This window comes from Zeus faber (genome assembly GCF_960531495.2).
Source record: "Zeus faber genome assembly, chromosome: 4".
NCBI classification, from domain to species: Eukaryota; Metazoa; Chordata; class Actinopteri; order Zeiformes; family Zeidae; genus Zeus; species Zeus faber.
The window spans coordinates 35952445-35969145 of NC_137191.1; the positions used below are offsets into that span (position 1 = coordinate 35952445).

General features: G+C 51.8%; 1 protein-coding gene across 1 annotated transcript; it reads right to left on the minus strand.

Moving 5' to 3' along the window:
• Positions 1 to 1901: 1901 nt before the first annotated feature.
• On the minus strand, positions 1902 to 16191 carry capn9 (calpain 9). Its single transcript, XM_079998495.1, has 20 exons — positions 15971 to 16191; positions 13818 to 13887; positions 13121 to 13239; positions 12829 to 12962; positions 12396 to 12564; positions 12083 to 12166; positions 11900 to 11985; positions 11670 to 11747; positions 10733 to 10893; positions 10295 to 10452; positions 9920 to 10128; positions 8822 to 8858; positions 8630 to 8710; positions 8457 to 8514; positions 8246 to 8310; positions 8009 to 8077; positions 7606 to 7684; positions 3726 to 3842; positions 2859 to 2917; positions 1902 to 2259 (listed from the first exon to the last, which is right to left on the minus strand). The coding sequence occupies exons 1-20, from the start codon at positions 16166 to 16168 to the stop codon at positions 2233 to 2235; spliced, it is 2058 nt and encodes a 685-aa protein (XP_079854621.1). The 5' UTR covers positions 16169 to 16191; the 3' UTR covers positions 1902 to 2232.
• Positions 16192 to 16701: the final 510 nt, after the last annotated feature.

Below are 16701 nucleotides of genomic sequence, written 5' to 3' on the forward strand. Positions count from 1 at the left end.
GTGAGGGTTATCCTACAGGTGAGGGTTATCCTACAGGTGAGTGTTATCTTACAGGTGAGGGTTATCCTACGGGTAAAGTTACCCTACAGGTGAGGGTTATCCTACAGGTTAGGGTTATCCTACTGGTGAGGTAACCCTTCAGGTGAGGGTTATCCTACTGGTGAGGGTTACCCTACAGGTGAGGGTTATCCTACAGGCGAGGGTTATCCTACAGGTGAGGGTTACCCTACGGCTAAGGTTACCCTACAGGTGAGGGTTATCCTACTGGTGAGGGTTACCCTACAGGTGAGGGTTATCCTACAGGCGAGGGTTATCCTACGGATGAGGGTTATCCTACGGGTAAAGTTACCCTACAGGTGAGGGTTATCCTACTGGCCAGGGTTACCCTACAGGTGAGGGGTACCCTACAGGTGAGGGTTATCCTACAGGTGAGGGTTACCCTACAGGTGAGGGTTATCCTACAGGTGAGGGTTACCCTACAGGTGAGGGCTACCCTACAGGTAAGGGTTATCCTACAGGTGAGGGTTATCCTACTGGTGAGGTAACCCTACAGGTGAGGGTTATCCTACAGGTGAGGGTTATCCTACTGGTGAGGGTTATCCTACAGGCGAGGGTTATCCTACGGATGAGGGTTATCCTACGGGTAAAGTTACCCTACAGGTGAGGGTTATCCTACTGGCCAGGGTTACCCTACAGGTGAGGGGTACCCTACAGGTGAGGGTTATCCTACAGGTGAGGGTTACCCTACAGGTGAGGGTTACCCTACAGGTGAGGGCTACCCTACAGGTAAGGGTTATCCTACAGGTGAGGGTTATCCTACTGGTGAGGTAACCCTACAGGTGAGGGTTATCCTACAGGTGAGGGTTATCCTACTGGTGAGGGTTATCCTACAGGCGAGGGTTATCCTACGGATGAGGGTTATCCTACGGGTAAAGTTACCCTACAGGTGAGGGTTATCCTACTGGCCAGGGTTATCCTACGGGTAAAGTTACCCTACAGGTGAGGGTTATCCTACTGGCCAGGGTTACCCTACAAGTGAGGGTTACCCTACAGGTGAGGGTTACCCTACAGGTTTAGGGTTATCCTACAGGCGAGGGTTATCCTACGGGTGAGTACAGTCAGTGCAGGTGAGTATGTTATCGTCCTACCGTACGTCCTACGTTCTTTTGAGTGTTTGGGAAAAGGGCAGGTTGGGGTGTACGTTTTAGAGAGGTGTTAGTTGTAAGGGCAGGAGGGGATAAGAATAGGGGGCTCAGGTTGGTGGGAATTCAAATTCTTCATAACAGAATACTTGCATCCCTCAACTCACCCAGTTGCTCCCAATATCCCTGCTTATAATAACGCAAACCTGTTCTCATGCATAAATGCAGACGCTCTCGTGGAGCTCGGTTTGATTCCATCGCAAATCACAAACGTCAAATGTGACGTCGGTTTCTGGGCCTTTTCTTGAGTCTCTATTTAGGGAAAATAAGGTCATTTCCTGTGTCAGTTTTTCAGCCGTCGCATGGCGAGTCCTCCTCCGTTCTTTGCTCTGACTTGCTGCTACCCGTCTCCAGTAAAGTGTCGCCAGCCAATTTCCATCTTCCGGGCTTTTTCTTAGGGCAAATAAAATAAAATAAAAGATAAAATAACGTAAGATAAGATTAAATATTTAGGAATGTAATAGCTGTTTTTAAAACTCTAAATTAAGAAGAGTGACAGCTTGATAGTTTTTTTTGTTGTATGTGTATGTGAATATCCACTGATGTGTGTTATTAAATAATAACCAGCGTTAACCTAATATATCTAATTTATCTATAGAAATCTAAATATTTTTATGGTTTACTTTGACAATTCGATGGAACAGCATTTCAAATTGTAAAAAAATAGTCAAATAAAGAAAAACAAGTGACAAACCAGTGATGACATTATTCGTTTTTTATTTATTATAAATAAGAAAAATATTTATTATTTTTCTTGCTTTATTTATTAGATAATTCTCGGTAAAAAGCAAAGATAGTGGTTTCCAGCAGGATCCATGAAACCCAAACATTTAAGGATGTAAATGATCGGTTAAACACCAAAAAAAGGTCTAAAAAGTGAGAGATACACCAAAGGCTTGAATGGAATAAAACAGTAAATATTTGTTTCTTATATTTGTACTTTTCTAACACACATTGCACTCCAAGGCCTTTTTTCTGTTACATTTATTTTTTTGTTCTTCTGGCGGCTCCCGTTGGGTTTCCTTTCTCCTCAGACGTTCATGGACATCATCAGGAACTGAGGGATGGAAGACACACAAAAAGTGCTCGTATCTTATATCTATATTCATATCTATGCTCATGTCTATCAGGGTTACACACGGGTGCACTTTACCCATTTATCCACTGTATTTATCCATAAAATGCTGCTTCTGGTACAACATTCATTCTGACAAAACAGTGTGTTCTGAAGCCTTTAAACACCCTCTCAGGGGCTAAAAACTCAATAATATATAATAGTAATATATAATAATACAAATATATAATAATATATAATAATAATATATAATAACAAAAATCAATAATAATAAATAATAATAAAATATAACAATACAAATATATAATAATATATAACAATAATTATAATAATAATAATAATAATAATTCTGAGTTAAAGCTCCTTGTTCTTTAGCTTCTTGCCAATGGACAGAGCCTCAGAAAGTAAACAAATCCAGTATTTTGATTCAACCGTTTCCTTCCTGGACCTACACGGGTTCAACCCTTTGGAGGCTGCGGGTTCCTGCCTGTACAGAGCTACTCTGTAGACTTTACTTTTTCCACGTTTCATTCTGTTTTTTGGGGCGTTACGTGGGTCGGTGTGGTCGAAACGCCATTTACCTGCATGATGTTCATGTTGACCCTCCCCGTCTTGCGTTTGTCCAGCGCTTGGAAGACGCCTGGTTGAGAGACGCACACATAGAGCACAGGTGAAGGGTCCAGGTTGGGGTTTGTAAATACTCACACTTGTCATGTCATCGCTGTTGTCATCACGGGTGGGGCTGCGGAGCGTTTGAAATGAACCACGACACTGATCCTTAAGCCTTGACCTTGTCTACTGACTTGGAGAACCATTCTCCACTAATCCTCTAAAAAGAGAAAAATGATGATGGTTCTAAAAGGTCAGACACCACATCGAAATTTAAACCGGCCTTTGTTTTACTCTGTAATCTGCACCGTATCTGTTTCCTAACTACTTTTATATGTACTGTATATATATTTTTATGTTGGGTAGGTTATGTTATACAGTAGGTGCTGTATAAATGAACATCAACAGAGCTTTGGTTCTATTTTCTACTTAAATGTAACATCTGCTGCAGAACTCCAGATCACTTTTGGTAACGTTTGAAAAATACACTTCATTAATCCCTCAGAGGGACATCAGTGGTCAGCGTTTCACACGTCCTAGTATCTGACGGGTGTTGGAGCAGTGGGATGCCACGTAGCGGCGCCCGGGGGCCGACTCCGGATCCGGACCGATGCCTTGCTCAGGGGCATCGGCAGGAGAGTCCAGCCCTGACACGCGTGCCCTCGAGCTCCCTGAGGAAAACCCATGGGGACACCAGACGCCAGACGCCAGACCGGCCGGGTTCGAACACTGTGGGATCGGAACCCGGAGCCTCGGGAGACACCGGGCCACCGCCGCCCCGACCACGCCCCACCCGCCCTGACCACGCCCCACCCGCCCCTGACCACGCCCCCACGTACGGAACATGTTCTCCAGGCGCACGATGCAGGTCAGGTAGTCGTCGAAGTCGATGTCGTAGTTTGTGTCGGCGAATCTCAAACCCAGAAGCTGCAGCAGCTGGTTGTTCAGCTGCATGCCTGCAGGGGGAGCACAGCGTTCACACTGTCACACGGCGTTCAGCCTGTCACACGGCGTTCAGCCTGTCACACGGCGTTCAGCCTGTCACACGGCGTTCAGCCTGTCACACGGCGTTCAGCCTGTCACACGGCGTTCACACTGTCACACGGCGTTCACCCTGTCACACGGCGTTCACCCTGTCACACGGCGTTCAGCCTGTCACACGGCGTTCAGCCTGTCACACGGCGTTCAGCCTGTCACACGGCGTTCACACTGTCACACGGCGTTCACACTGTCACACGGCGTTCACCCTGTCACACGGCGTTCAGCCTGTCACACGGCGTTCAGCCTGTCACACGGCGTTCAGCCTGTCACACGGCGTTCAGCCTGTCACACGGCGTTCACCCTGTCACACGGCGTTCACACTGTCACACGGCGTTCAGCCTGTCACACGGCGTTCAGCCTGTCACACGGCGTTCAGCCTGTCACACGGCGTTCAGCCTGTCACACGGCGTTCAGCCTGTCACACGGCGTTCAGCCTGTCACACGGCGTTCACACTGTCACACGGCGTTCACACTGTCACACGGCATTCACCCTGTCACACGGCGTTCAGCCTGTCACACGGCGTTCAGCCTGTCACACGGCGTTCAGCCTGTCACACGGCGTTCAGCCTGTCACACGGCGTTCACCCTGTCACACGGCGTTCACCCTGTCACACGGCGTTCACACTGTCGTACGGCGTTCAGCCTGTCACACGGCGTTCAGCCTGTCACACGGCGTTCAGCCTGTCACACGGCGTTCAGCCTGTCACACGGCGTTCACACTGTCACACGGCGTTCACACTGTCACACGGCATTCACCCTGTCACACGGCGTTCACCCTGTCACACGGCGTTCACCCTGTCACACGGCGTTCAGCCTGTCACACGGCGTTCAGCCTGTCACACGGCGTTCAGCCTGTCACACGGCGTTCACCCTGTCACACGGCGTTCACCCTGTCACAAGGCGTTCACCCTGTCACACGGCGTTCACCCTGTCGCACGGCGTTCAGCCTGTCACACGGCGTTCAGCCTGTCACACGGCGTTCAGCCTGTCACACGGCGTTCAGCCTGTCACACGGCGTTCAGCCTGTCACACGGCGTTCACCCTGTCACAAGGCGTTCACACTGTCACACGGCGTTCAGCCTGTCGTACGGCGTTCAGCCTGTCACACGGCGTTCAGCCTGTCACACGGCGTTCAGCCTGTCACACGGCGTTCAGCCTGTCACACGGCGTTCACCCTGTCACACGGCGTTCACCCTGTCGTACGGCGTTCAGCCTGTCACACGGCGTTCAGCCTGTCACACGGCGTTCAGCCTGTCACACGGCGTTCAGCCTGTCACACGGCGTTCAGCCTGTCACACGGCGTTCAGCCTGTCACACGGCGTTCACCCTGTCACACGGCGTTCACCCTGTCACAAGGCGTTCACACTGTCACACGGCGTTCACCCTGTCGTACGGCGTTCAGCCTGTCGTACGGCGTTCAGCCTGTCACACGGCGTTCAGCCTGTCACACGCCGTTCAGCCTGTCACACGGCGTTCAGCCTGTCACACGGCGTTCACCCTGTCACACGGCGTTCACCCTGTCGTACGGCGTTCAGCCTGTCACACGGCGTTCAGCCTGTCACACGGCGTTCAGCCTGTCACACAGCGTTCACCCTGTCACACGGCGTTCACCCTGTCACATGGCGTTCACCCTGTCACACGGCGTTCACCCTGTCACACGGCGTTCACCCTGTCACAAGGCGTTCACCCTGTCACACGGCGTTCACCCTGTCGTACGGCGTTCACCCTGTCGTACGGCGTTCAGCCTGTCACACGGCGTTCAGCCTGTCACACGGCGTTCAGCCTGTCACACGGCGTTCACCCTGTCACACGGCGTTCAGCCTGTCACACGGCGTTCAGCCTGTCACACGGCGTTCAGCCTGTCACACGGCGTTCACCCTGTCACACGGCGTTCACACTGTCACACGGCGTTCACCCTGTCACACGGCGTTCAGCCTGTCACACGGCGTTCAGCCTGTCACACGGCGTTCAGCCTGTCACACGGCGTTCACCCTGTCACACGGCGTTCACCCTGTCACAAGGCGTTCACACTGTCACACGGCGTTCACCCTGTCGTACGGCGTTCAGCCTGTCACACGGCGTTCAGCCTGTCACACGGCGTTCAGCCTGTCACACGGCGTTCAGCCTGTCACACGGCGTTCACCCTGTCACACGGCGTTCACCCTGTCACACGGCGTTCACCCTGTCACAAGGCGTTCACACTGTCACACGGCGTTCACCCTGTCGTACGGCGTTCAGCCTGTCACACGGCGTTCAGCCTGTCACACGGCGTTCAGCCTGTCACACGGCGTTCAGCCTGTCACACGGCGTTCACCCTGTCACACGGCGTTCACCCTATCGTACGGCGTTCAGCCTGTCACACGGCGTTCAGCCTGTCACACGGCGTTCAGCCTGTCACACGGCGTTCAGCCTGTCACACGGCGTTCAGCCTGTCACACGGCGTTCACCCTGTCACACGGCGTTCACCCTGTCACACGGCGTTCACCCTGTCACACGGCGTTCACCCTGTCACAAGGCGTTCACACTGTCACACGGCGTTCACCCTGTCGTACGGCGTTCAGCCTGTCACACGGCGTTCAGCCTGTCACACGGCGTTCAGCCTGTCACACGGCGTTCAGCCTGTCACACGGCGTTCAGCCTGTCACACGGCGTTCAGCCTGTCACATGGCGTTCACCCTGTCACACGGCGTTCACCCTGTCGTACGCCGTTCAGCCTGTCACACGGCGTTCACCCTGTCACACGGCGTTCACCCTGTCACACGGCGTTCACCCTGTCACACGGCGTTCACCCTGTCACACGGCGTTCACCCTGTCACAAGGCGTTCACACTGTCACACGGCGTTCACCCTGTCGTACGGCGTTCACCCTGTCGTACGGCGTTCAGCCTGTCACACGGCGTTCAGCCTGTCACATGGCGTTCACCCTGTCACACGGCGTTCACCCTGTCGTACGGCGTTCAGCCTGTCACACGGCGTTCAGCCTGTCACACGGCGTTCAGCCTGTCACACGGCGTTCAGCCTGTCACACGGCGTTCAGCCTGTCACATGGCGTTCAGCCTGTCACATGGCGTTCACCCTGTCACACGGCGTTCACCCTGTCGTACGCCGTTCAGCCTGTCACACGGCGTTCACCCTGTCACACGGCGTTCACCCTGTCACACGGCGTTCACCCTGTCACACGGCGTTCACCCTGTCACACGGCGTTCACCCTGTCACAAGGCGTTCACACTGTCACACGGCGTTCACCCTGTCGTACGGCGTTCACCCTGTCGTACGGCGTTCAGCCTGTCACACGGCGTTCAGCCTGTCACACGGCGTTCAGCCTGTCACATGGCGTTCACCCTGTCACACGGCGTTCACCCTGTCACACGGCGTTCACCCTGTCACACGGCGTTCACCCTGTCACAAGGCGTTCACACTGTCACACGGCGTTCACCCTGTCGTACGGCGTTCACCCTGTCGTACGGCGTTCAGCCTGTCACACGGCGTTCAGCCTGTCACACGGCGTTCAGCCTGTCACATGGCGTTCACCCTGTCACACGGCGTTCACCCTGTCGTACGGCGTTCAGCCTGTCACACAGCGTTCACCCCGTCACAGTGTTCACCCTCTCAAGCATCATTCATCCTTTCACCCACGCTCCCTCCACCCATGGTGTTTGAAACAGGGATGAGCTCAGACCTGCAGCTTTGAGGGCGATGCGCAGCTCGTAGGAAGACATCTTCCCTGAGCGGTCGGTGTCGAACGACAGGAAGAGCATCTGCAACGAAACACCGTCAGATGGAGACACCTCCACCCAAACTGCCACCTCCATCACCTCAACCTCCTCCACCTCAACCCCCACCACAACCACCTCAAACCCAAGCGCCAGCACAACCGCCACCTGCACCACCTCAAGCTCCGCCTCCACCCCAACCTCGACCTCCAAGTCAAGCCCCACCCCCACCACCTGAACCACCTCAACAACCTGCGCCACCTCCGCCCCAACCTCCACCACCACCTCCAATAAAACCTCTGAGGCAGCGGTCACGAAGCAACACCTCTACCGCAGGGTGGAGGCGGTGGTGGTGGAGTGGATACGTACGATCCACTTCTTCATCTTTTCCCAGAAAACCTTGAACTCCTGGAACTCCAGCTTCCCGGTGTTGTCCACCTGGTTCGCTCCGTTAAGGAGGGAAAAAAACAAAAACACAAAAACACCGACGGAGCCGCGGCCTTCGAGCTCAACGTGAAACCCTGTTCTCCAACGCTAAGACCTCCATCCCTGCTCCGCCCCTCGGGTCGCTGTGGGAAACGGACGGCGGGGGCGCCGAAAGGATACGTCCATCAGGTTGATGATGCTGTGGCAGGTGCTGAGGCTCAGGCCGTCAAATTTGATCTCCCTCCCTGGAAGAGAGAGAGAGAGGGAAGGTAAACATCTCAGAACAAAGGAGCCTCCACCCGCACGGCTGCAGCCTCCAGCCGACGCCCATCGAGGTCCATCGACTTCAGAACGAGAAAGGCGACGGAGCGGGGACGGCGCGCTCACTTACTTCTGCTCAGCACTCCGTTCAGCATCTGCTGGAGCTCCCTGGCGGAGATGGCTTCATCCTGGAGACAAGGAGAACCGGAGGTCAAGGGACGCTCACCCGACTGACTCTCCACCCTCCTGCCACGGGGAGCGGTGGGAGGTCAGGAAGCCTTAACTTGAGGTTCTGAGTCTTACTGATCCTGCCAGCTGCTCAAACAGCCTCCTCAGTCCCTTCTCCTCTGGACTCTCCTCCTCCGGGGTGCTGGGCATCGGGGGCTGAGGGGAGAGAGAGAGAGAGAGAGAGAGACAGGTCAACATGCTCCGTCCGCCGAAGGACTCACAGACAGACAGCGGGGCAGAGAGACAGTTCCTCAGGGATTTACTCACATCCGGTAGGTCGGCGTCCACATTGGTCCCCATCTCCCTGCGAAATAAAAGAGGTTTTTGTTTTTGTTTCCTTATTGATAAAAAGGGGAACGCGTCGAGCGCAGAATCTCAACGCTCACTTTCCCCCCCGTGTGGGTTCTCCGGCGGGTGCCCCCCATCGTCCCGACGGCGCCATTCATCTGAGACCCCAGCGGTCCAAAAAAAAAAAAAGTGGGGCTGGAGACGGTGCAGTTTGGGTGTAAGCTGAAGAGAAGGTGGGGGTTAGGGTGTCGTCCATGTCCAATGGGACCCTTTAGGGACTGTTGGGATTCCAGAATAACCGGGTGTTGGAACGACGGCGTGTCACCGCGCACACACGGTGCTGGGAACTAGACGACAGTGAAGCACAGGGGTTTGTAACCACGACAACGCCTGCTTCCTGGGGCCGGTTTTGGGCGAAAGCCTCAAAAATGCCGAACGACGTGATGCGATGGAATGAACTGTCAATGCACAGAGGACAAGTACTGAGGCCAGGAAATGCATTTCACATCCGCGTAACTGACGTAGCTCCGAGCAGTGGCTGCATGTAGCCACGCCCGGGGTGCGGTTGGGGGGCTTCAGTGTCTTGCTCAAGGACACATCGGCACGCTACCTGGAGGAGCCGGGGATCGAACCGTCTCCATCTGCAGCGCATCTCAACAAAGTTGGTTTCAGGCGTCGTTGCTTTTTGAAATGTGTCATAAGACATAACATAAGACACGCTGCAGGGGCGTGGACCCCAGGGGCCGCTGTCGCAGAGGCAAAAGGAAACTATCGGAGGGCCTCCCGAATATCATATCCCTTATGTGTTTATTCATATTTTCATCTATTGATTGTATCCCTTACATTACTGTCTTTATTCTCTTGTTGCTCAGCAGGCGACATGTTTGGTTTTGTTGTGGACGTCGTCCTACGAATTGGATCAGGTTTGTCCTCTACTGCCCCCTGGTGGAGGTCGGCTTTCCTCACCTCCACAGGAACACTGCAAGCCTTCCAGGTGTTTTCGGCATTTTAGGCATTATCAGCCACAAACTTTGGACTTTCCTCCTTCCTTCACTCAACGGACGGGGCTGCACTCACTCTGATCCAACCTTCTTCTCGGAGAAGATGCGGATGAGGAAGTCGGCCTCGTGGTGCGGCTGGAAGGTGGTGGGCACCAGCAGGTAGCTGCCGGGGGGCAGCGTGAAGCGCTCCGACACCTCCCGCATGTTGACGTAGGTGCGGCTGCGGGCCTTGGACGGGTGGTAGCGGAAGAAGTCCTTCCCCACGTGGTCCGCCTCATCTGGGGCCTGGGGAGGGAGGGGGGTCAGTGGAGCGGGTTGGTGGACGACAGACAGACAGACAGACAGACAGACAGACCTCGTACACAGCAAACCCGGTGGTTGTTAAGTCCAGACCGACCGACAGACAGACAGACAGAGAGAGAGAGAGAGAGAGACAGACAGACAGACAGACCTCGTACACAGCGAACCCGATGGTCTCCAGGTCCAGTCCTTCCTTCCTCATTTTGCGTCGGTTCTTCTGCATCAGAGCGACGACGACGCTGCAGACGTCGTCTTCGTCGTCTGCGTCCTCCAGCTGCAGCTTGAACTGCGGGTTGGTCCAGAAGGTGTCTGTTACACAGGGGTTACAAAAGGGTTACACAGGGGTTACACATTTGTGTATTAGTCTATTGGTTACTTTACTAATCTGGTGAAAAGTAAGAAAAGGTGGCAGCAGAAAGGATGCTTGACATTTTCTTCACTCATTCACAAATCCATATTGTTTCAACATCTCACGCTGAAAGCTGAAATGGTTCAAGCAGGAGAAGCTGTGAGAAAACAGCTTCTCCTGCTTGAACCCCCGACGTTAAGTCGGCTCCATGTTATATCCCTGCACAGTTTGCTCCTTCACCGATGTAGTTCCTGCAGCCTCCAGCGGTGGAGCCACGGATCCAGTTGCCCTCGAACAGGCTGACCTCCCAGTGGCGGCGGGTGGAGTCGCTCAGAGCGTCGGGCGTCAGGTTGCAGATCTCCACCTTGTTGTAGTTCGCCTTGAAGTCCTCAAACTCCATCCTGCCGGAACAGGCGTTTGCATTGAAAAGATGAGAGAAGCGACGGGGGAACGCACTGAGCACCCAGAGGGAAACGCCGGTTCCGCATGCTGTGTTAGCTCAGTACATGGCTGCGGATGGGATCAGCTAGCCTAGCTCCTGTGAAACTCCTGGCAAATACACCTTCCAGGATCACAAAGCTGAGCTATATAAGAGATACATCTTAGGTCTTTATGAGGCGTAAAAAGTAAAACATTAAACAAGATCTTAGTTTAAAATGCAGCTGCAGAGCCGGCCCCTCCATTAGGCAATATATGCAACCGCCTCGGGCCCTGGAATGGTGAGGGGCCTCCGTGGCCACCAGAGGGCCCCGAAGAGCACTTGAAAGGTTTTTTGTTTTTTTTAAAGGAGAGGGAGCGATCTCCACTACGTGTCCCGGTTCCCCGTCACTCCAAACAAAACAAATAAAAACAGTGTGTTTTTATTCTAGACGTACTGATTTCCCCCCGTTTTCTAATTGAACAAAGTGGGAAAAAATGGCCCAGTGCGTCCCCATGAAGGCTCGGGGCAGCCCCGTCTGGAACTATTTAAAAAGGTGACTTTCACCCGAAAAAAACCTGGAGTATCCCCGTGAGGAGAAGAATAAAGTCAACTTTACGAACCTCATCAGAGAGTAGCATTTGTAGGCTGAATGCAACATCCCAGTGTGATACGGTACCAACCTTCTACGCCAAGAGAGAGGAAAAAAAGAAAAAAGAAAAGCACATTTTGAACGGTTTTTGCGTCGGGAGAACTCACCAGAACTCGCCGTCGTCGGTGGAATTCTGCAGGATTCGTTTTTTCTCCAATCGATCGACCAGGTCCCACTCGCTGGAGCTACAGAGAAAAGAGGTGAAAGTCACGACGGTGCACGGGACACGGAGATGCCCTCGACGCGCCCGGCCGGGGCTGCCCCGGAGCAACACTGTTTGCAGGGGAGGGCTGTGCCGCCGGACGGTTGACGGAGCGGGAGGTGCGTGCGTTCGGACCTGTCGCTCCAGGGCCCGTTCCACTCCACCTGGCCCCAGGGATTCCTGATGCGGACCAGACGCACCTTCCTTCCCCGGTAATTCACCTGCGGGAGGAGTAACTCGTCAGAACCGCACGCTCTGCTCGGCTCTACTCCACCGCCCTAACCCCGAGCGGATCTCTGTGCCCCCCCGCCCTCTCACCTCCTCCAGCCCGGTGATGGAGTAGGCGTGGCCCTTCACCAGGCCGCTGGGCGTCTTGGCCTCGGATTCAGCAGAGCTGGTGATCTGGGTGGAGGAATGACCCATGGTGTTATTAACATGCTATGAACATGCTATTCATTTGTTATTAACGTGGGATGAGGACACGGGGGAGGATGAAGGTGAGGATGAGTGCGGGGCTGAAGGTGAAGGCGAGGACGAAGATGAGGGTGAGATGAGGATGACAGCGAGGGTGGGGGCAGCGATGAGGGGGAAAGTGAGGATGTGGAGTGTGAGGAGGGAGGGGGTCCCTCACGTCGATGGAGCACCCCAGCATGGAGCCCCTGTCGTGGGCCTTCTTCATGATGGTGAAGAGCTCGTCCGGTGCCGTCTTGGTGTCGAAGGTCTCGCCCACGCCGCCGGTGAAGTCCTCCATGGCCTCCATGGTGCTGCCGCCCTTCAGGGACTCGTAGCTGCCGTGGAGCCTGAGCGGAAGCCGACAAGATGGACGGTCATGGAAGGAACTACGGAAACGTCTCAAATGTAGACAGGGTTCAGATGAAAATGGATGACTGACCCTCCCCCAGAAAAACTAAATAATAATAATAATTCTATCGCAGAATAAACACTTGCAATGGAAACATCCATGACACCTTGTTTTTGGTTTTTTTTGGCAGGGATGAACCCTTAATGTGAAGCCCCTTTGGGGGCCTCCCCACACGTTATCAGGTTATCTAGCGCTGTAGTACTTGGCGTAGGCCTTCTCCAGCAGCGCGCTCCAGAACTCGTCATTGGAGGCCGAGTGCACCATCACCAGCTGGTTCCTGACGGATGGCAGCCGGTCGTCCACCACCACGTCCAGCCACTTGTTGTGCTGCCAGAACTGGAGGATTGAAAAACACCACCTGTTGAATCCCAGTCGATCGGAGGTTTTGTGGTGATTGATCGCCACACAACAAGTTGTCGGTTTAAAATGAAATCACATTGAAACGTCTGGCCCCCCGGAAGCACATCAGCTTGTTTTCAGTCGACTGAACGTACCTGGAAGTGGAAGATTCCGGCGTAGTTGTGGTCAAAGCTCTGGTCGTGGGGCACCACTCTGGCCAGCGTCTCCTTGTGGAGGGTCAGCGAGGCGATGGCCGCCAGGAGCCAGCAGTCCCCTGGGCGGAGCAAGCAGCTCTACTCACTTTCAGGTTCTAGTCACACATCACCACAACATCCCAACCACTCTGCAGAACCGTTGCAGAACATCAGAAATGTGACGTTGATGCAGAGCAACGAATGATTTTGACTGACATCAATATTTTGGTAAATATAACTAGAAAAATTCATATTTTAAGAAATAAAATTTTGCTTTTCAGGCCCAATACTCAACAGAATTGAAACATTTTGGGATACTTTGAGGACCTGCTCAGGAAAGTGAATATAATCTTATTTTTAATTTATACAGTAAATAAGAGTATATATATACACACACACATATATATATATATATATATATATATATACACACATATATATACACACACACAGTATAGTGTATACAGTATACTGTATATACATTATATATATATACCCAGTTATATATATATACACTGTATGTGTGTTTGTATATATGTATGTACAGTATGCATGTACAGTATGTATATATGTTTGCATACATGTTTGTGTGTGTATATATATATATATATATATATATATACACTGTATATGTTTGACATGGTTCCTATTATTTTACCGAGTTGTCCTTGGCAGATGTCCGTCCTGTTGGCGTCTCCCACGATGAATTTGGGGTTATCACAGAGCTCCTGGGGGAGGGAGGAATTCAATTGACATTGGTGCTGGTTTAGGTGTGTTCACATTCCAGGACTGACAGTCACTGGAACGAACACACACACACACACACACACACACACACACACACACACACACACACACACACACACACACACTAGAGCAGTAGTAGACTTGGGTCTGTTCCTCATCAGGGTTGAATGTTGACTCAGCAGGACGGGTTCTACCACTCTCACGCTGCAGGGGCCGGGGATGGTCTCACAAGGCGGGGATGCCACAAGTCATAAGTCTGATTACTTGTATGTCAAAATGTACTTGTGCAAAATGAACAGATTTTGAGCGTGAAAACTTAGTTCATGCGTCTTTACTTTTATTATAAGATAACGCAAATACAAATGAATGGTCCAGAAATTCATGTCAAACTGGGCAGTTTGTGATATCCCAGGTTCTAATATCATTTTTATATTATTATATTGTATTATATTATAGATTATTTTACATAATATTATTATTATTATTATTATTATATTATGATATGATTTTATATTATGATTATATTATATTGTATTATATTATGATATTATTATTATTATTATTATTATATTATATTGTATTATTATTATATTACATTAAAGGGACCTCCCCACTGTACTTCTTTAACCGTTTTGTCAAGTTAAGCTCAGGTTAAGTTAAGGTTTGGTTTATCTTCGGTTAAGGAAAGGTGAGCTCCACCCGACTCGCCCACGCCACATATTTGTGCTTCCAGGACCGGACCAGCGGCAGCAGAACATTCTGCACATTCCTCTCACGCCTTGAGGTGTCAGGGTCCCTCCTCAGATAAGAGATTTGGCAGTTCCTGCGCTGGGAGCTCTGCAGAGCCCTGAAAACCCTCACGCACGGCAAATTAAAGAAAAACTGAACAAAGGCAGATCTGCTCTGGGCTCCATCTTGATTCTCCGGCAGAACCAGTTTGTCGACGGGAGCCGGATTAACAGGGCATTTAATGGCGGACGCCGTCAGTATCTGGAAGATTAAACCGAAGCTACTGAGGAGTCATAAAAGGAGTTTGATGACGCGCCCGGGATGGAGGAGGGTGGAGGAAACCTTCAACCGCCCTGAGAGGCTGCGCTCCCTTTTATAAACCCGTATACCACAGAGAAACCTGACTTCTCCAACTAAAAAGTCCCATTTGGAATTTAACGTTTCTTTCTCCTCTACGATCACCGTCACGCTGTCGGTGTTTAGTGGGTGCCGGTTCGAGTCCCGCCGCGTTTCACGGTGCAGGCCTGTTTCAAGCCGCACTTCAACATCTTTTTACGGGTTTTATTTCTTCTTTCCTTTTATATTATGTATGAAATGTGCTGTACTAATACACTCGTAAAGTATCTGCTGCTCAGCAGTTATTTTTTATTTATTTTTTAAGCAGTTATTTTTAATATATTTTGTATATTTCATTTCCAGAAAGATTCTTTTTCATTTTACTATGTGTACAGATGCACTCTATAAGTACAGTTGACAGTTTACTTTGAAGTACACATGAACTATAGTACACATAGTATTTGTGCAAGCCGTTTTGAAGTATGCTTAAAATATATTGTATACATTTATGATGTATACTAGTTTTTTGACTGTAAGACACAAACTTTAAGTTTACTTGGAACTTGGAAGAATACTATAATATAGTCCCAAGGAAACAAGTGTCTGAGTGTAAATCCACACAGTCTACTGCACTGAGTCCTAATTTAGACTTTTTTTTTTCGGTTTTATTTGACATTTTTGTCGACACACCCACCTTCGGACGAGGGAGATGGAGGCCTGGTGCCTCCGTCAACACGCGGCAAGTTCTCTCTCAATCCCAAACTGTGTTTCCTGCGTCGCCAGATTTAAAAAGCACCACGTTAAAGCACCCAACGCTCCCCAAAAGCTACGGCACCACTTCTCGTTCCACTCCACCGGGTGAGGTCCGGCTGAGCCAACGTCCTCACATCTCACGAGCCCTGGCTGAGACGGCGGCGATATAGCGCTGCTGAGGTTTGTACGTTAAGTGCACTTTAAAAGTTAAATATGAAGAACCCTTTAGGGTGGAGCGGTACGTACCCCCGGCCTCTTCCACTCAAACTGCACGGGGACGCTCTGGCTGTAGAACAGCGAGGAGTCCTCGGCGGGGAAGTCGGGGTCCTCGAACAGGGCCCTCCTCCGGAGACAGTCCTGCCTCAGCTGCTCGAAGGAGCGGCCGTCGCCCTGCGTGTCCAGGGCCCGGGCCCCGCCGCCCGCCAGCGTGGAGTGCAGTGGCATCCTGGTTCCTTCCAACCTGCGCGGAGTGCCTGAGCGGTGTGCGCGGCGCGTCGGGTGGAGGACAGGTACACACCCCGCGGACACAAACTGGTTTGTCCTCCCTGGGAGGGTGCAGCTCGCCCCACCGGCTGCCTCGCTCCTCTCCCCCTCCCTCGCTCTATCAACAGACTTGGCTCAAAGGCACAAGGAAAGAATTCATTCCTGAGGGTTTGGCCTGAATGGAACCAAAATGTGTAGAACTGACGTCTCTCATCGGGCTGCTGCGCTGAAAACAGGTTCCCAGAGGTGGAGCAGGAAGTACTCTGAAGTATTCTGACCTTTAACCCTAGTAAAGGTACTCATACCGCGACACAAAATGAGTCTCAGTAAAAGCAATCCTCCAAGTTCTCGTCCTTCTAAATCCTAGTCCTTCTGTCTCTAGTCCTCAAAGTCCTTTGAAGCTCAAGTCCTCGTCTAGTCCTAAATCCTAGTCCTTCTAAATCATAGTCCTTCTAGTTCTAGTCCTCCGAGTGCTAGTCCTTTGAGTTCTAGTC

Coding starts and splice junctions, on each gene's coding strand:
- capn9 (XM_079998495.1), bottom strand. CDS start 16,168: ATGCCACTGCACTCCACGCTGGCGGGCGGCGGGGCCCGGGCCCTGGAC. Junction 8,711..8,821: donor TGGACGCCGACCTACCGGAT/GTGAGTAAATCC, acceptor CTCTCCCCTCAG/CCCCCGATGCCCAGCACCCC. Junction 2,918..3,725: donor GCGCCTGGAGAACATGTTCC/GTACGTGGGGGC, acceptor TCTCTCAACCAG/GCGTCTTCCAAGCGCTGGAC.